The 20,847-nt window shown below is 41.6% G+C and overlaps 1 protein-coding gene across 2 annotated transcripts in view; it reads right to left on the reverse strand.

The window, feature by feature from the left end:
* The window catches only part of homer1b (homer scaffold protein 1b), a 25,047-nt gene extending 6,304 nt beyond the window's left edge, over positions 1-18,743 (reverse strand). Inside the window, exons 1-5 of one of the 2 annotated variants that reach the window (XM_006784155.3) lie at positions 18,191-18,743; positions 12,519-12,675; positions 10,463-10,594; positions 8,209-8,301; positions 5,178-5,326 (exon numbers count right to left, since the gene is read on the reverse strand). In XM_006784155.3, the coding sequence (XP_006784218.1) occupies positions 5,178-5,326; positions 8,209-8,301; positions 10,463-10,594; positions 12,519-12,675; positions 18,191-18,210 (551 nt within the window). In that variant the 5' untranslated portion in view covers positions 18,211-18,743. Of the gene's footprint in view, positions 1-5,177; positions 5,327-8,208; positions 8,302-10,462; positions 10,595-12,518; positions 13,004-18,190 lie in introns of those variants that run through there. The other variant, XM_006784154.3, reaches the window with a different exon arrangement.
* Between the last annotated feature and the right edge of the window lie 2,104 nt (positions 18,744-20,847).

Consider the following 20,847-nt stretch of genomic DNA (forward strand, 5'->3'; position numbering starts at 1 on the left):
CAGCTCAAGGGCATGGTGTTAGCGCTGTTGCTTCAGAGCACGAAGGTCCTGCGTTCAAATCCACAATCTGGTCAAGTTTGCAATGGGTTCTCTGGTACTCTGGTTTCTTCTACAGTTAAAAGTCATGCAGTTATTAGGGTTAGGGTAACTGATGATACTAAATTACCCAAAGGTGTTAATGTGACTGCAAATGGTTGTTTGTCTCTATGTGATAGACTGGTGACCTGTCCAGGATGTACCCTATCACTTCAGGGTTATGCCCTCTGTAGCCCAGATAAAGATACGAGGATGGATAGATTGGAAGTTGTTGTAAATCCGGTGAATTTTTTGTTGAACATTATCTAATATGAACACAACATGTGCTATAGACATAAGTTACATTTGCTCATTGAACAAGATTAACAGAAGTGTAACAAATATTTTACTAGTTCATGTAACAAGACTGACTTTTGATGTGCTGAAGTGTTTAAACAATATAACGTGAATTTAAATTAATTTAATTAGACTAACTTGGCACAAACATGTTGATTGAATAAAATTCAAATTAATTGAATGTTAATGTTAATATTATGTTACACTTACAAACATATATCGTGTTGAAACAACACAATCAAGATGGATCAATATAAAACGATTTCCATTTGTTTAGATGGAATATAAGGGGCGAGATAAAATTTTGTTCATCCAATGAATTATTTTTTTGAGTGTACCTCAGTCTTTCCTGATCTTCCACTGAGACCATTTCTGATGAGGCTTCAGTAAACAGTCAGGCCTGTGTCAGATTTCTTCTGGACTTTTTTTTCTTTTCATATTACTTTCGAACATGACTTTCAGACACAGATCATATTCTGTAGATACTTTTTGTTTAGGCCTGTTACTTCTTTTGTTCTCCATTTGTCCTGGTTTCCCAAAGGTGCTTCTCAACATCCCAAGTTATTCTAAGGTTTTGGTTAAACAGCTCTGCGTTTAACCAAACTGTGTGATTTTTGGCATCTGTCATAGATTTTGCTACATATATGGAAACATATTATGTGTTTTTGTGACTGGGTGCTAGTAACAAAGTGCCTAAAGATACAATTTGAAATTGCTTCTGTTATGCATTGACACAACAATTCATTCTTTGGATAAGGTGGCTTTCTTTGCTCAAAAACCCTGAGGTATAAGAACTGGACTGGAAATGTCCAAAGAAAAAACTTTGAAACACCTTCAGAAAGCCTGGTGAGCAAACTGCTCAAAAACACACACACAAGAAAATCTGGCTCCTAGTGTATTAGTAAGTACAACTTTAGGGAGGGAAATGTTTCTTATGTGCTCTCCTGTTAGATCTGTACACTGCATACAGTATCTCTAGATTTATGTAACATCTATTCCCTGTCTCTCACATAATGTCTGACTTTGGCGCCATTAGATCTAAACTCTGTCGAGCACCTGCATCAAGTCAAGTATCCCTGAAAAAGGAACTCCTACTCCCACACATGCTTCACTGTAATTTTTCACACTGGTGCAAACACAAAAGGAAGCTTAGCTCGCTCAAGGGGTGATGAGGGTCTGTATGATCCATAACAATGTTTTCAGTTCTGTTTTGTTCCACCCCCTCATTGACACACACACACACACAAACTGTATAGCCCACCGTATATGCTCACACACTGCAGCAGCACTCCACTTTTCCGTAACACCCACTCTGCGAAGAGTAAAAGCGAGAAAGCCCAGAAAGAATTCACTCAGGACTCCCACGGCGCCTTCACTTCTTACACAACAGCCACCCCCTCCGTGAGCGCAAGTGTGTCTGCATGTGTGACGCATAGGAGGGAGACGACACCTCATCCTACACATGCACATATTACCAGACACACAACCCCAACCCCCCAACTACACACACACACACATGCTCATACACAGATGGAGCAGAGCTGTCACCAAGGCATGCCTCCCCGCCAATGTATAAACCCCACGCTGCACCAGCTCGGAGAGCCAGAGTGCAGGCAAGACGTCAAGATGTGAAGACGGAGACAGACGGAGACAGCGAGGGAGAGCGACAAAGGGAGAACTGGAGAGTGCAAGATGTTTTGACACTGGTGTTCGTCTTCATTAAACGAGTCTGGCTCAGAGGTTTCAGGGGGGCACCTGAGCACTGTTCTGGCTGAGGATGGCAGGGCAGAGAGGAAAGTGTGTGTGAGACACAATGAGGGTAAGTTTAATACTGCTGTGCCACTGAACTACTATCATTTACATGTCAGAAATGTTAATAGAAATAGATGTTTTTCAGTTGGTGTCTCTTGATTTTTGGTGCTTTTAAAATGTAAAAATGAATGTGATGTTAAAAAAAAATTATTTCCTGTTTGTATCAGTTTGAAATTGTAAATACGATGGAATTAACTCTTTTTTTCTTTGTAATGATATGTATCATTAAGGCAGCCATTAAAGGAGCAGATTTAATCCAGTCTCAGATTCACATTTTTATTTTACCAATTAAATGTTTTTATTAAATGTTATTTTTCAAGCAAAATTCTGAATGTTTTTTGTGTTTTGAAGATAATCTGTATACACTGCCAATACATCATGAGCCTCAACACTCTGTTTTTTGCTTTGCTGCTTCACAATGTCGAGCATCATCTCAATAAAGATACCGAACACAAAGCGTAAACTTATTTCTGCAGCTCTCTTATGTTTCTGGCGCGTCCTGACCACTGCTGGTTGCCAGGTAGGTTCTTTCTCCTCGCACAGCCCTTCAAGAAGCGGGGAGGCTGAGCAGTTGCCATGGCAGCACAAGTGGAATGGAGACACTGGCACGGTCTCCTTTCATGCAAGCCTACCGCAAACCCACTGACAAACGCCTACATCCTCCGACATTAGAGCACCATTCACACACAGCCCCAGCAGTCCAACGAAAAAGGTCTTACAATATTCAGAAAACCATTCAAAGCGAGTCCGGTGCAGACCTGCCAAGCCACGCTCACGTCCAGATATAAAAACTCTCTCGTGGACCTGCTTTCTTTCATCCCTCCTCCCTCTGCCCTCTGCTCCCACACATGCCTGCCTACACAGCCCCGCTAAGCAACAGTGCGGTACTTACACATATACACTATGATCATCAGCATCGTCATCAACAGATATACAGCCAAGAGTCAAGCCATCACAGAGGTCTCCACTCCTTTTGTACACTGACACCTGAGTCTCCACAAATAGCATAGAAGTAAGCACATAAAATACAGTAAAAAACACTGTATTCCTTTTTTGTCCCTTCTCTTTTTTGCTATCAACCAGCTGTCAAAAAACACATTTTCACATCGGTTCGCGGAACAGTCCGATGATATAAGACTGGCAAAGTGTGAATCATCGAGAGACAGAAAAATGAAGGGTTACGTGGTAAAATATTTGGATGGCTCTTGCTTCTACCCTCACTGCATATGCCTCTGAGAACACGTGAGACAGAGGCTCGCTTGTTACGTCCACAACTTGCCATCGCGAATGCAGAGAGTCGACCCCATCTCCCACGCATGCAGCATTAATAGACACATGAGCAGCAAGGCTGCAGCAGGCAGTGGGTGTCCTCTCTACATCCCGCTCTCACTTCACAGATCCGTGAAGCTTCACAGACATCATCGTGCGGTGGCAGGATTTTGTGAGCATACACTTCACAGACTTTCCCTCATTAATAAGTTCTTAATAAGTATTCTAAGTCTATTCAAGATCTCAAAATGTATGTTTAAAATATTAAAAAAGCTTCTCCAGTCATACGCCAGTATTTAAACAAATGAAAAAAACAAAAGAATGATAATACATTAAGCGATTGATATTGATTGATATCTTTAATTAATAAGAATCGCAGCCAGAGAAATAACCAAAGTGGCACAAGTTACAGAGGTTTTACAAATAAAAAGACCCGTGTGTACAGTGGACTACAAGTGACATTGGATAACATTTCCTCTCCTCAGAAAAAAAGAAAAACACTCAGTTGAACAACTCAAACTGATTGCCCATTCCCGTCTGTTCAGTTTATTTATTGTGCTGAGAGTGTGTGTGCAGTTGGTGCTGTGCTGTTTAGGTATGAGTGACTCATGTACAGACTTTATACAAGCACCTCTCCCTCTCTGTCGTTCTCGCTATTCCCAGTTTCTGACACATACTCTCTGTCTCTGTCTGTCTGTCTTGCACTCTCTCTGCCTCCCACTACCCACAGTGTGTTATATAAGTCTTACATAAATGCTTCATCGACAACTTTTTGGCGATGAGCCTCGCACAACCGCACCTTTTCAGAAAGCCATTGTACACAACAAAAATATTTACACAACTCTTTAACCTCTGAATCTTACACAGTCTGGTGCATATGAACCAGGATTAACAATCACAAGCAACATGAGTTATCCATTTCAGAGGAATGTACACAACAGTACTGGTGCATGCATAGAGGTGACACCAACACCTACTCAGTCAAGAGATTTGAATTTGACATGATGTTATTGCATCGCAGTAGCATACACAAAATTAGAAATGTGCTTTTCTCACCGAGCATGCTCAGACTGAACAAAAATGAATAAGTGAAATTATTTCTCAGACCTGAGAAACACTCAAAGTTACATCGTTTGCTGGTCCAGTGTGTAAATATCACTGATCATAATTCAAGAAGAACTCTTGCGCCCATATCACCGCATTCGTTCTTACTGGAGTTTTGGCGTGCTGGTTTAACCTTACTTTTTAAAAGTTGCTAAACAGGCAGTGCATCAGGTTTTTGGAAAGAGCACCCTCCCTGTTGCTGATCTGCAATCGGGCTCTTAATTTTTGAAAGCTTTGATCCTGAACATTTTTTTTCCTGTTCGTTTGTTTGTTTTGCGTAGTTATGGTGTCGCAGTAGTCAGGACTTGAACTGACATCCCTATCAGAAAGAGCAGACCCGACAAGTCTTAAACTGCTCCCTAGAGAGGAAAAACATGAGAGAGTAGCGGTGAATAGAAGGCGTTCACGACCATGCTGACATGCAACATATAAAGGTGAACACGCATAAAGAAAGGAGGTGCAGGCTACACGTCTGTGCCTCAGACAAACAGCAGACAAACCACCAATCATATTAATTTTGTTGTTTTAGCATTGTTTGTGTTAGATATGACTGTGACAGCAGTTGCATGCTCACGTGGTTACGAGTGCGTTAAAGTCACACATCATAATGTGGGCTGTACCTGTGTGCAAAGGCCAGAGCGTTCTGCGCCGGCTCGGGACGGGCGTCTGAGTTGGGAGTCGTGTCACAGATTTCGTCTGTGCCGTTGATGTTTTCCATGGGCGGAGTCACCGGGGTCAAAGGTGATGAGAGCTCACCTGCCGGAGACTCCTGCATGTGGACACGGTGATTCAGCTTTTACTATCAGTTAAACATAATAATCAAGCAGAACATGCAAACAGTGGTTGAATTTTCAAGACAAATAGCATTAGGTGTTTAAGAAAACTGGGTAATAGATAGTTATCATGAGCTTGTAACCCATCCAGTATTTTTCCCAATAAAACAACTCATTTATTCCTCTAATTTTAAGCACCGTAAGATAAGACGTCTTGTTTTTTTTCATACTAACAAGTTATGACCGAAAAAAAATTTATTTAAATTTTTTTTAAAAACTTGATTACATTTCTTTCGATAATTATTTAAACAGTTAATTGTTTCAGCTCCTTTCCACACATTCAAATAAACTATAGCTAATGCACAGTACTGTGCAAAGGTCTTAAGCCACCCCTCATTCATTTATGAGTTTGTAAAATTCTAACAAGCTTGAAAGTCAAAGTTAAAAGAAAATTTAAAGCGATCCCACACTGCTTCAGTAATTTTGATGTCTGCGGGCTGGGGAGACTCATAGTTTTATATTCTCATGCTGAAAAATGAAGCTGTTAACAATCAGATGCTTTCCAGATGGTACTGCATGGTGGATCGGTACCTGCTGTGTTCAAAGTGCCATAATTTTTAACAAAATCTCCAACTCAATTGGATGAAATGCAGTTCCAAGGCATGACAGAGCCTCCTCCATGTTTTACAGATGGCTGCAGACGCTCACTGTTGTACATCAGTGTAAAGTGTTTAGCAATCAAAAATGCATTCCTCTGGAATTGGTCAGTGAAAAAGCAGCCAATGTCCAAAGAAAGACTGAACTTCAAAGAAATCAGACTTTAGCACAGTACCCGATATAAAGCTTATATTACTAAAATCATATAAAAAGATAATAATGTCTGTGATATTATAAAATGACGACAAGATTTAAAAACAAAGCAATGAAATTTTGAAAACAGGAGGCGCTCTCTCACTGTCAAAGCTCTCACTACTGTGCCACAAACATTTTTGACATTCCTACAGGACATTAAATTAGCAGTCTATAGCACTGGGAAATTAGAGAATTACAGATTAATTCTTATCTTTATATCCCATACAACCCCAGGATTATACAAGAGACAAACGATTTGGCTGCCACACTTACATAAAACAAAGCTATTAAGACTCAGGGCTTGGGCACAATACAGTAACACAATGACGCTGCCTGTACGCCTCTAATGGGCAAGAAGGAAGTGAGAGATAAGAGCAAGATTACGCCTGGTTTTACATTTTGTGCTCCGCATTCATTAGTATATGATTTAATATCTGTTCAGGATGCATTTCCACTGAGATTCGGCCTATTGGGACCAGCATATAGCAGTTAGCTCTATTCTCGGCTTGTTTCAGTAGAATAATTTGTGTCTCATGATTCATTTTTATTTTACCTCATTTAGACGAGGTAAAGGAGAGGATCTAGAGGTCAGAATAAAAAGCCAGCAGACATGTGGGTAAAACACCACCTTTCAGCAGGGACCCTGGTGTAGAGCTTTGCAGCCTCTAGCTGCAAGTGGTGCTGAGAGCTGCAAGTGCAGCCTTCAACCCCAGGTGAGGGAGCAGCTATTCTCCTGGCTTCATTAAAAGACTTCCTCGCACATATAGTAGGCTGCAGTACAGCAGAAGGCTGCTCCCCTAGCCTCCATAAGGAAAAAACATGAAGCCGGTTAACAGATTTTGGCACAGTTACAAATACTCTAAAACACTCTGTTATTACTATTATTATTATCATTTCCTCCACAAACTAAAGGCTAGCATACAGGCTAATTTTTCGCCACAATGAGCACAGTTTTTTTGTAATCTATGGCACGGATACATGTAGAAAAAATATGTACCACACTTTTAGCTTATGCCCACACACTATATATAAAATATGGATGTTACTGGTGGGTCAGAAAAGTGAAGCCAATACATTGACCTGCGACCATTCTAATGGCCAGCAGAGGGCGACTCTTTTGGCTGCAAAATTAATTCTACTTTGGCGGAAATAAACCTGCTTCTATATCCAGGTAAATATTTTTCTGATGAGTTCATGGGATCGGTTGCTGGTATAATGACTTTTTAAATATAGCATTAGCTTAATTTTCTAATTAAGATAGCATTTAGAGAAAAAATAGACAATAAGAGTCTTCTTATTCCCACAGTGAGTGGTTTGTCCTGTCTCCATATGCCTTCCTTTGTCTCTTCTTTTTCCTCCATCTAGTCATGGTAGATGGATACCCCTCCATGAGTCTGGTTCCACTCGAGGTTTCTTCCTGTTAAAGGTGATTTTTTTTCCTTCCCACTGTTGCCTAGCACTTGCTCACAGAGAATCGTCTGATTGTTAGTGTTTTCTCCATAATACTGTAGGGTCTTTACCCTGCGGTATAAAGAGCCTTGAAGCAACTGTTGTTGTGATTTGTTGCTATATAAATAAACTTCAACTTAAAGTTCATCGGGGGCATGGATACTTTAGCTGTGAAGTGCCCTTTTGTTTCTCATTCAAATCCACCCTCACCCGTGACATGTGGTGACAACAAATTAAAATGGCCAGAACCATAATGCTTCAAAACTGGAGTCCATAAACCAATAGGAAATGTAATTTTAGCTACATCTGTCTAGGAACCGACAACAGACTACCAGGGCATTTATATGTAAGTTTTGGGGGAGAGGTGTTGCTTGTTTGTTTTTATTTATTTTTAGGTTTTTTTTTGGTTTTTTGCAGATAAAAATTGGTAAAATAAAATATAATTTAAGGTAAAATTATTGTTTTTCCTGCTTATAACTGTTTATTACTCAACATGACTATGACAGTAGTCATGAGTAGTTGTGTAAGAGTACTGTGGTGGTGGTGTTGTGATTAAGTTAGGGCATACTGAACATACCTGAGAAGGAGATGTGGCCATGTCCATCTTTTCTTGACTCTTCTCCTTAGCGAGTCTTGCTGCTTCTTTATATTCTGCAAACTTCTCTGCAAACTGGACACAGAGGACAAGTGTGTGAGTGATTGTGTGCTGTACTTCCTACAACAATGTGGCTTAATCTGTGCAGTATGTATGCATCTGTATGTGCAGAATATATGGACTTAAATGGACTGTGAGAGAAAGAAAGAGCTCAGTATGTATTAGGTCAGCTGTGACGTATAGAGAGAAGCTGTTTCCATTAAAAAACTGCAGTTGAATTTGGAGAAGAATTACCCATAATTCCTCTGCAGAAATATGACCCAGCGGGGTCTCCAATGACAACCTTTCCATTGGACATGCACGCGCATACCTAGAGCTAACCAAACTGTGCCATTTTCCTCTTAGACTTTTCCTGTAATGAGAAGTTGTCAGCGGCTGAAGTTGATCTCTTGGGTTATTTTGGTCAAGAGCAAAGATACATTCAGCCAGGCTGAAGCGGTAAGGCGAGCTCAGCTGAGGGGCTTTGAGCAAATATAAACACTCTGGCACATACACACTAGCCCACCTCCCCAATGTCCCTTTAGGGTGTGGTTCATCACTGATGCGACTCCCACACTAATTTAGTATATACAGTACTGCAGAGGGCTGAGTGGTGAGGAAATCAAATTGACTCAGCTGAAGTCGGTCTTGTGTCCGCCATTAGTGGAGTTGCAATAAGTAACTCAATATCATTTTACTTCAGTGCAATATAATAGTCCTGGTTCTGTGCTTTAAATGCATAAGTTTAGTTTAAGTGCTTCAGGAGTTTTGGCACTGTGGTCATCTGAGAAGTGAATTAGATTATTTCTAATTTAAAACAAAGAAAATACTTCCACTTGGCTGGCAGGTATTTCTCAGAGAGTTCCTATTCACAGTCTAACTGCCTGCAAGTCAGTTAAAGCACTGATGTTGAGCATTTGCAAGTAACTTGAGAAAAGTATTTTGTTGATCATCATCATTATTATTATTGTTACTTTTTCATACTCTGTATTGAGGTTAGGTGTACCCTTCCTCTTGCCCTATAACAGACTGGACAGGGTCCAGTCACCCTGCAGCCCAGAATAGGTAAGTGGAAACAAATGGCTGGATGGATAAACTGAACTGACTGTGCAGGTTATTGTAAGCTTTATTTATGTACAATGTCTTAATAAGATTATAAATTATACTTGCATAAACTCACAATAAGATTCAGTGGTACCAAGCAGTTGTCTTATTGTAATACAGCAACCGGCTACCTTACAGACACATAATTGGATAATTTGATACCTGGCCACTGAGCAGTCCAGTTAGTGACAAACTGCTGTGCACAGCACCTTTAGTCCTTGCCGAAGTGCTTCATTTCCAAAGTAAACGTCAAATTAAGAACATACGAGGCTGAGAAATCCAGAGTTTTGGCCCCTTTCTTAAGCCATGAGCCAAAAAAAGAGCCTAAAAGAGGACAGGTTATGTAGTTCTTCTCATGATAAATACACTGAAACCAGCATGTGAAATGCAAAGTGCACAACCACTGGATCCTATCTTTTCTGCTAACGGGAGTTTTATACTGACGAAGCATGAGCGAGAAACTTGTTTGAGGGATTTTGAGATGGAGGAAAAGAACACTTGACCTTCAGCAACCTTCAGGTCACATGACCACACCGCGTTATTGTGCGGTATAAAACAAGGAATGCTTATAAGTATTGTTAACAGCCTCGTTATCCTCGCCTTCCTGGCACAGACGACGTGTCTGTACTGCTGAGTTTGGTAGTAACGTGTGTGTGTGTGTGTGTGTGTGTGTGTGTGTGTGTGTGTGTGTGTGTGTGTGTGTGTGTGTGTGTGTGTGTGTGTGTATGAGGTGTCCTAACAGTTGGGATGCTGTGAGTGTGCCTGGTTCATGACAGAGCTTAATCACACTGCAGAGGAGAGAAATCACCAGCTCAAAAGTGAAAACACTCGTATACTGTACACACAGAACACCCAGTCAGGACTAACTGCCCGACGAAGGAGCTACGCTTTGAGAGAAACTGTAGCAAGCAGAGGAAAGAAAGCTGAAATGCCATCCTCTCTCAGGGACCGTGAAGAAGAAGAAGAAACAGCAAGAAGCTCTGTGATTGATGCTGAAAGGTTTATAGTAGAGGTGGTTTGAGTGTGTGTGCTTGCATCCCTCTGTGTGTGTGTGTGTGTGTGTGTGTAGTGTTTGGGTGGATAGGGGTGGTACCTTGGATAGATGATGCTCAGTGGAGAATCCCAGTCCATAGACAGTGTTAGCTCGGCTGTCCGCCCACTGCCCAAATTTCTGTGAGGTCTTTGTGAAATTCATGTTGGGGCTGATGGTGCTGTTGATTATTGCCTGAAAATAAAAAGAGCAGACCCACTTAATATGCATCAAATTAACTGTGTGTATCACAACAGGAGGTGTCAAACAGAGCGCTAGTTCACGTTGGTGAAACTCTCCATTGTATGTATGTGGAACACACATTAGCTAAAAGCCTAGTTTCTTTATTTTTCTTATTTACATCTTGATCCAGAGTGACTCTGTTCGATTATATCCTGATACGTGCTCAGATGAACAGAATCAACTTTTTGGATCTTTGATTGTAAGTAACTAACTATTTCAGGTCTTTGTGAAGGTATCTTTGCTTTTCAAAATAAAATATCAAAGTGTTTCTTCAACTAATTCGATTTTTGACTATTTCACTTCTCAGTTTCTCTCATTTTATAGAACAAATAACTATTTGATTCTAAAAATACAACCTTTCACCTAATCTTAAGAAATACTGTGGTGCTGTGTGCCTTAGAAATCCCCTCTAGACCTAAATCTTTTTTTTTAAACAATAAAAAATATGAGTGTGCAGTTCAGAACATGATGGTGATATGTCTTTGTTGTTGTTTTTTTATTACTAGTACAGATAGCAGCTTCCATTTACAGACAATCCCACAAACACTGAACGTGGCTTTTAACAAATACACGGATATTAATTAGACACTACAGTATCCAGGCATTTTAAATAGATTATTAAGATTCTTTAAGCGTTACTGTTTTCATCAGGAGTGACCATTATTAGAAATGAGAAGATCAGATTGAAAAGTTTGGAGACAAAGTTAGAGAGGCAAAGTTGAGATGGTTTTTAACATGTGCATGAGGGATAGTGGATATATTGGTTAAAGGGAGGACATTTAATGGATATAGTGAAAAAGGACATGCAGAGGGATGTGGAACAGAGGAGGATGCTAAGGATGGGGTGAAATGGAGGTAGATGATCTGCTGCGGCGACCTTTAAAGGATCCAGCCGAATGAAGACGATTGAGAATTTTTTTTAAATGATTGGTTTATAGAGATTCACATCTTCAATGGGAAACAAAGAGACTCAATGCAACAGAGGGATTGTCAAAGTCAGAAAATACTGAGAGACGGACTAGAGAAAAGAAAAAAAACCCCACCAGAAATCTTCAGCCTTTTCCTCCATTTTCCATGAACCAGAATTGAAGTGTATCTCTTTTACATAATTCAGCTGGCTTTGTTAAAAAACACTAATGTAGGACAAATTAATGGCTGATCAATTAGCAGTGTTGTGTAATGCTTGGCATTCTAGTTGGCATCAATGCACGATGCTTTATTAGTGAAGGGGAGAAGTCACTGAGTGTGTGTTACATAACAGTTGAACTTAGCTAGCTATTTTGTGCTGGATGATATGAGACGATTGTTAAATTGACCGTGTTGAAGACCTGGCTTCTTTTCTGTATGTGTCTCCTTGTTTCTATTTCTTTTTCTCCTCACACTGTCATCTGTTTTTCTAATTTAGCTTCACCCCTCCTTTCTCCGTAACAGGCAGGGGGGCATGCATGTGTGCAGTGCCTATAAAGAGCTCCAATCTGCCTTTAGTCATGCAAAGCTAGGGCCAATCACACCAAGTACCCCTCCTAGATATCTAACAAAAAGAACATCCTAAGATATAAGTATAGAAGTGCAGATAGACACTAAAGAGCAGTTGCATGAGTGAAACATGAGCTGCCGGTCTCGGGACGTCCTACAAACCCTGAGCTCTCTTAAGAGGTGTTTGCACATTAGTTTCCAAATATAATAAATTATAAACACCATTAAAACTCAGTGAATTGCAGTGAAGCCTGTTTGATGAGTGATGAGGTAATTACACTGAAACATCTGGAACATCATAATAAAACCACACCAGTTGGCAAAAATGAAAAGCAGCCGGTGTTTCATATGCAACATTTGGGGTAAGACGTGAATCAGCAACCCCGGATGAGCCGCTCACCTTGGTGCCGTCCAGGCTGATGATGCGGTAGACGTTGCGTGTGCTGTCATAGAAGTAGGAAACCGTGACAGCATGCTTGCTGGTGGGCAGCCAGTTCTTCTTGGTGTTGGGATCGATCTGGAAGACGTGAGCCCGCGTGCTGTAGATGGGCTGCTCCCTGAAGGGAACAAAGAAGAAGTGGTGAACCTCTTTGTGCCGCAACACCAACGTCTCGCCAAACCCGCCGCCGGCAACGAAACCCCTGTTGCCCACAGGGGAGTCAGATCGCCTGGGTAAATGAACAACCAGCTCGCCATCCTCCATAGTTACACCACAGACACAGAGGCTGTCACCGAGTTACTACATACTCAGTGACTTGTATACGAATGAGAAGCTGGCTCAACTGAGTTCAGTCATACATGTTAAACCTAAACTTCCTCTCATATTGGATGTCTACCCAGAACAAACTCTGTCCTTCTTTCTTTGCAAGGCAGCACCCCGTCTCTCTGCTCTGATATGGGAATGCCTGCAGCACCAAGCGAGGGTCACACAGGAGGGTAGGAGAGGGTTTCAGGCTAAATATAGACAGTAGGCCACAGTTAACTAGCATGGACACACCCCACTGAGCTGCAGTTTCCACACACACAAACATACAAAAACAACGACACGAACATGATGGGATTTTAAATCTGCATCCTTGTGTGTGTGCGTGGAAGGGGTCTGCGTTTGTGTAGATCATCTGCACATGTCCAGCCCCCTATTACGGGTTTATCTGAGATGTCTTAATTCCTATTTGACCTCTGTGTGACGTTCAAGCCAGGGCTTAGATTAGCCCCTATTAGGGCTGAAAATTATATAACAGTCATTTAAAAAAAAATTTTTTTGGACAACCCATCACCCCTGTGCAACCTTCACCCTTCATTCACTTACCCCCTCCTCTCCCCGTTTGCTCCTACAGTGCCCTCATATATTGCACCATTGTTGGGGCTTCTTGGGTAATATCTACAGTCAGTACACACACAAACTCAAAGCGCAGGGTGCTGAGGGAGATATTCTGGGCTGGCAGTGCTGGCAGAGAACGAGATAGAGAAGTGCTTACACTGCACTGTGGGGGTGATGGGGGACATCAAAGGCTTGCTGTATAAATGAATATTAAAATTCAACAGCAGCACCCCTCCTGTGTGTGATTAGCCAAGACTGGGAAAGACAGAAAAACACGAAGACAGGGGAAAGGAAGAGAAAAGGCAGAAAGGAGAATGATGGGGGGGTGGGGGGTGGAGTATAGGAAGTCAGGGAGTGAATCTGGGATGATTAATACCGCTCCACAAAGCTGCTTGTGGAGTGCTGTGCGCGAATTATCATAATCATCGACAGCAGTGTAAGTGGCGGTACTGTGAGTCATTTCAACTCTCTCCCAGCACACATCACACAACCACGGCCTGTCGGTATGATCTGTGCAATAGCCGCTTTGGCAACTCGCGTCGTTTTTCATTGCATAATTTGATGAAGCTGTGGCAAATTTTCCTCTCCTTGTCGTTTGATTGTGTGCGTGTGCGTGCCGAACACAGACTCGTTCTTGGGCTTTCATTTTTACATAAATGCCTTTGCCAAAGAGTTTTGTTCCAAAATGACACCCACTAGTTGTCAAGAAAGAAAAAAAAAGCAGAACTCACTCCTACAATTGAACTTTTAAAAGAAAGCAAAATAAATGAGGGAATTTGATTGCAAAATGTGCATAAGAATCATTTCTCGAGTCTTCTGCCTTCTTTTAAAAGATGGCCCAGTCCATAATGGCTTCAGATTCATCATGCATTCCCCCATTGCAGTCCTTTTTGTTGTCTACAGTGATCTGCCCTGAGCCAATAGCCTGGCATAGTTAGCAGTTATGGGATGGCATGAAGGTCATTTCAGTACGTGCTGATCCTCTTGCACTCCAGCAATGAACTCTGTTTTATCAACAGGGGACCCGCACTGAAAGTGCCTACAAAAGCTGCAAGGAAAGGTATGAGACCCTACCTGCTTCCCATCACCGATGAACTAAGTAAATATATGCTATAGGGGTGGGGGGGTGGGGGGCACTTCAGTGGGATGTGAGTGAGTGGGAAGGAAGAAAGTGTGGAGGAGGAAGAAAAACACAGAGGAGGAAGAAGAAGAAGAGGAGGAGGAGAAGGAGGGGGCGCTTAGCATGCAGAGTACACTGCGTGACACAAGGGCAGGTGATGGAACATGAATGTTAAGACAGAGAGAAAGACGGGGCCGGCAGAATGACTGAGGGAGGAAGAGTGATAAAGTGAGAGAAGAAGGGAGGGATGAGGAAAATGTGGAGGAGGTGATAAATGTAGGAGAAGCTCGAGAACTGAAAAATCCACTCATCTTCCAGTAGGAGAAGACAAGAAGAGTGGGAAGCTTTAACTGCAACACAGTGTGGCAGAAACGAGCATGCGAACCGAACACAACACAAGCACGCCAAAGTGTCAAGCGGCTTCACGAGTAGGTTGTGTGCCCGAGACACTCTGCTGACTTCATTGTATTTATTATCTCTCCATAACGATGGAGATAATACTTGTTCGGTTTTTAATACAGTATGAAATGAGACTTTAAAAGGGAGCAGTCATTCCCAGCTCCATAATCATCATAATCTTCTGCTAGAGGAGCTTTGCATGAGTCACAGCTCAAAATAATGCTTATTTATCTTGTGCAGGGCCTTTGGGTTACTCTCTATCTGAAACATGAAATGATCATATTGTGGCTGCCCCTTCTCTTTAACAGAGGGAGCCAAAAGCATCAAAAAAAACTTCTGAATCTGCATTTTGAGCAGACTAAAGTCTGACGTCTTAGTTCACATGGATTACTTGCACATGTGCTGACTTCATTATTTGAGATTTTGGCCATATTTAATATGACCATCCATTATAACAGTAAAGAAGAAAAACCACAGTAAATCCCTTTAAATTACTGCCTCTCACATTTGACACATGAGTTTTTGAGACCTCTACATTATGAGTGTGATTTATTTTTCTATAGAAAATGTAGCTGAAATTATAGAAAACAAAAATAAAATATGCAAACTGATATTTCTTTTTTTGTTTGTTTGTTTGAATTTGTCAGAAGGTTTAAAAATGAGAATTTTCTGGCAATAATTTCATGGTTCAGGCTTTACGGGGTTAACGCTGAGCAGTTTTCAAAGCTTTTGATAAGGAACACGTTTCAGATTTGGCATTTATAGAAGTCCTATCTACAAATTAATTGACGGGGGCAGGTCACCTACCCCAAGGGTGTTGTGAATTAAAGGGTGAATACTATTCATACTACTATTTTGATAGTTCTGATTTTATTTTCACAAGTTTTGAGCTGTGTCTGCCTTCACTCCAGCACAATAGGAGTGAATAAAAATAGATCTGAAAAACATCTTCTAACAGAAGAAGCGTCTTCGTGAGGCTCAGTAATGCTTGTGTGCAGATTTCACTGTAACTACTTCTAAATAGTAGAAAAATCTTTTCATGGCAATGAGCGCTATATTTGTGGATCGGGAATTTAAACACCGAATTGTACAAAATGTGACAAACTGGGGGGGGGAAATAGGGGGTGAACCACTGCACCCTTTAAGATATGCCAAGCTATGGTGCACACCATGCGTTTGAATGTACCAAATGTTCTATGGTACATACACACATCTGGATTTCCGGGAGTGGAAAAAGGTGTTGCCTACACCGCCTCTTGTACTTCAGGGGGTTGATGCACAGATGTGGGCACGGTTTCCAGTCTCAGCTCACACATTTTATAGCACAAAAGGCTGTGCTTTAGTTTCTACTCCAGTGTGTCCCCTTCTACTGTGCAGCTGCCCCTAGCTAGGCAAAAAGCTGAAACAGAAGCATAATAATGAGACAACCCCATCTCAAGAGATCTCACTTTCCCTTGCCACCTACACCCCATAGAAGATGTCCTCATTTTCAGAGTTTTTCATTATTTGAACAGAAAAGAGCTTGAGATGGAGTAGATCTTACTTAAGGTGGAGAGAGGTTAATAATGGGACAAGTCACTGTTGCGCCGTCTACTGGGAATAGTTGGGTTACCTAAAGTGTGTGTGTGTGTGTTTGCGCTTGTAAACACACACATACTCTCTCTCTGTTTCTCTCACATACACAAACATGTGCAAATGAGCAAAGGCAAAGACAGAGAGAGAAACAAGTCTGTCTGTGCATCGATTGTATTTGCAAAAGGAAGTGAGTGGATACCAGAGAGGGTGTTGATAGGCATCTCTAATGTTATCCTCTGTGCCATCACCATCGGCACTGGGGGAAAGCTTGGAATAAAACCACTCAAGGCCGAAGTTAAATGTAACTTTATCTGTCTGTGTACTACACCCTATCTGACCCTATTCAGACACTGCAAGTGGCGCGGTGCTTTTAATCCGAGTTTACAATTAGTCCAACTGCAGATCAATTGAGTCATTGAGTCAGTTGCATAACAGTAACTTAGTCACCAGTATGGCAGAGCCCGGTGGAGAGCTGAAGCTGAGTGGGACATGGCTGAATGATGTGCAGCCCACACTGTGGGAGGGCAGAGTGGGCGACTGTGAGGCCTCCAGAGTATTGTAAATAGTTAATGCAGGAGTTTTGGCTGATGCCTTAGAATCGCACTGTGCCCTGTGCCACATTGTTTACCCCCTGCTGTGCAATTAATCACAATGAACTGCGGGAGACAGCCGTTAATGAACGGCAGGCTTGGTGGGGGAAATGGACCGCTGAGCTCGGGGTTAGGGGACATGCAAATGAGCGGCGCTGTGTGCACACCAGGCGGCTGTTTCACTGATGGAAGCCTGTTGTTGAGGATGTGCATGGCAGCGGTCACTGTGTTGCCATATAGAGACAGAAAGCCACCTTTTGTCATTACAGAGCCCAGTGCAGCATAGCTATATATGACACCCCCCTGCCTCTGACTGATCAAACCCTTCTCTGGAGCAGGAACAGCATGTACAATTCATCACACACTGTCTGTGACTGGGAGTATACAAGAACAAATGCTGCCCTTTAACATGATTTCTTTGAGAATTTCATAACTACCTATAATGAAGTAGGAGGGTAAACATAGGGACCTGGATAAAGCAGCTCATTTTCATACTGCGGTGTGTCAGATTTAAAGAATTAAAGAATAACAAAGAACTTAAACTTTGCTTTATTTTGGTAAACACAGCCAAAGCCCCTATAAGACCCACCGGTATAATCCCACTTTGGGAATGTCTGCAGATTAACAGAGTATTTTGATCCTAAAAGTTTGAAGCTAGACTTAACTTCTGAATGAGGTTTATGTTTAAGCATTATGTTTGTGTTTATTCTTCCTTTTTAAACCTAGAAAACGGCAGGCCTGCTTCATGGAGGAAATGAATAAGTTGTCTCGTTACATGAATGCCTTGTTTAGTGTGCAGCACATCAAGGCCGTGAACAGAGCACCTCGTAATCACACGTCATACAGCCTTTTGAACATGCATCCACCACACGCTCTATTAAACGCCACGCAAGGCGTGTGATATAGAATTTGGGTACATTTTTACGCATAGTCTCCGGTCGTTATTTTTTGCCTGCTGTGTTTTCACGGCAGGCAAGTTCATACCCCGAGAGGCAGCTGCAGCTGATGTAAAAACAGAAAACAAGGGAAGAAAACTACTCAGTCTGTGGGATAATAACCACACTTACCCCATTGTTGTGGCTGACATGAAGCCTGACCGCTGAGCCTCTTTTCACCCCTTTTATTTGGCTGTCAAAACCTCCCGAAATCTCTAGGATTGGCCGCTGCGTATGAAGGTCTTTTCACTACACGACAGCCTCCACAGTATCACCGTCGGTGCGTCTGCAGGAATTTGATGACAACTGCTCCATTCCCCCTTCCGCTGTCACCGCGTGAATTCACACATACATGTTGTTCTGCACATGGCACAGAAACCAGACCTTGTCCTCCTTCGGCGTTAAGCGCTTGGTGATGAAGCAGCAGTAGCAGCAGAAGCACTGTGGGAGATCCAGCAGCGCAGGGTCCAGTGGAGATCCGACAGGCGCCCTGCTGTTGTCGTGTAAATTACTGATCCTTACTGGAAAGGGTGGAGAAGCCCTGCTGCCTAAACTGGGAAAGACAACCCTCATTTAGCCAGTAGATAACGCGCAGCATCACACTGTCCACCCGCGTCTCTCTCCCCCCACCTCTCTCTCTCTGATATTACCACAGCCTCACGGGCTACACCCCCACTCTCCCGCCCAGACTATTCCACAGCATTTCCACTCACTCTTTATTAGTTGTGTATGTCCTAATCAAATCAAACCACGCGCTTCTTCAACACAAAATCAAAATCATGTCTCTCTCTCTGATTCACCAAACTGACAAATTATCAGTCCTTATCAATATTTGTAATATTGGTTCCCATGAATTAAAACGTGCTGCTGAAGCTTTATTTGAGCTTTACTATTGATCCAAGCCCCCCACCCCTCCCTCCCTGCCATCACCGCTCCACATCTGGCTGATGCTGATGCATCCGCTTCCCTCCTACTCAGTTCATGTCAGTATTGAACTGCCGACGTCACGACACCATCCTCCGCAGTGACGTCACTCGGAGCTCTAGAGACCGATGCCGTTTGATGCTTTATGAGAAGTTTACTGGGAAGTAACCTCCTCACTAGGGCTGTAAAGGAAACATTATTCCGCTAGTGTAATAGGTAATTTCCTACTTTAATATTCTGTTTGTTTTTTTCTCTCGCTGTGAATACCAGCAGCCTGAGGTGATGCAGAGAACAGGTCATTTATTTCTGAAAATAGGAAAAATAAAAATAACCCATTATTTAGTTTGTTGGCCCTGCTCTCTGGCAGCTCAAAATATGATATGATATGATATGATATGATATGATATGATATGATACACCCATACAACTTTCATTTGGGTTTATTGTTTGTAATTCCTGCATTATTTTTTTTTAATGATATTCTTCTCCAGTTTAGGGGTCATGATTAGTCTACAGGTGCTGTTTTGTGAGTTGTTGTTGTTGTTTTTTTTAATGTATCTGTTGAGTAACCAAATCCTAGAACAGCATCTAATTCTGGGGATACAAATAATATGAAGCCATTAAGTGTAAGCACATCTTGAAGAAATAGAAAAATAGAAAACAGCAAATAATTTATTTAAAAGCAGTTGGTTAATGAAAGCAGCCTATCTTTTATTATGGTGTAGATTTATTAGCCTACCTTCTCACAGTAAGGTCATGTCTAATCACTGAAAATGGATAGTGTGAAAGGAGAAAATACATTTTTTCATATCAGCTAACAATGACTTAAATTTGTAAATTTTTAACAGCTTAATAGTAGAGAGTGTGGAGAGTGAAGTGAGGATATCATTTAGGACCAAATCGTAAAGCTGCTCAACAGACAATAGATAATAGATAATATGAAAGGAGCCATAGTGATTTTACTAGGCTTTATCTGATCCCCTGCCCACATTCAAATTAACCTCATTTGAATACACAGTATTGTGCAAAAGTCTTAAGCCACCCCTCATTTCTTTATACTTTCCTCACTTTACCTTTTTATTGAGCCACTTAACACTGACCTATGATGAATCAGTGAATCACGATGCAGTGAACAGGCACCTAATTTAAGGGATGAGCCTACGTGGTCTCTACTCATAACAGAGAACTTAGCAAAGAAGCAATTTTAAATTGTATCTTTAGGCACTTTATTCTTAGCAGCCTGTCGCAAAAACAGAAAAAACAATCCCATTTCTTTAATTTAATCTGTGAAAAATGCACAGACTTTGACAGACATGAGAAAGTATTTTTGCATTAAGATGATTCCCAAGGAAAGACTTGGCATATCTCAAAACTGTGTGCAGTGTGGCCTTAAAAATGTTGTTAAAATGGGACAAGGTGAGCGCAAAAGAAGAACTGGTAGGCAAAAAAAAACAACTATCTACAGCAGATGAACAGTATCTGAATATAGATACTAAAATCAGGACAAATCCAGCAAGACCCAGCACAGGTGTGGGGCTGCATTTCAGGCAGTGGTCTTCTGGATTATTATTATTATCATTATAATGATTATTATTATTGACGATGGAATTATAAACACAGAAAAGCATTGGCCAACTGTGCAATACCATCCGAAAAGCATATGATATGCATCAGCTTCATTTTTCAGAATTACACTGATTCCAAACACACTGCCAGTGCAGTAAAAGCATAGTTGAACAGAAAAACACATTGTGGAGCACTACGAATCATGGATTGGCCTCCTTAGAGCCGGGATCTCACCATATACCATAGATCATACATAACAGTGTGGGATCATCTCGACAGAAAACAGAACAAAAGGCAGG

Source organism: Neolamprologus brichardi, chromosome 12, assembly GCF_056152115.1.
Source record: "Neolamprologus brichardi isolate AB-2024 chromosome 12, ASM5615211v1, whole genome shotgun sequence".
In the NCBI taxonomy this organism is placed as follows: Eukaryota; Metazoa; Chordata; class Actinopteri; order Cichliformes; family Cichlidae; genus Neolamprologus; species Neolamprologus brichardi.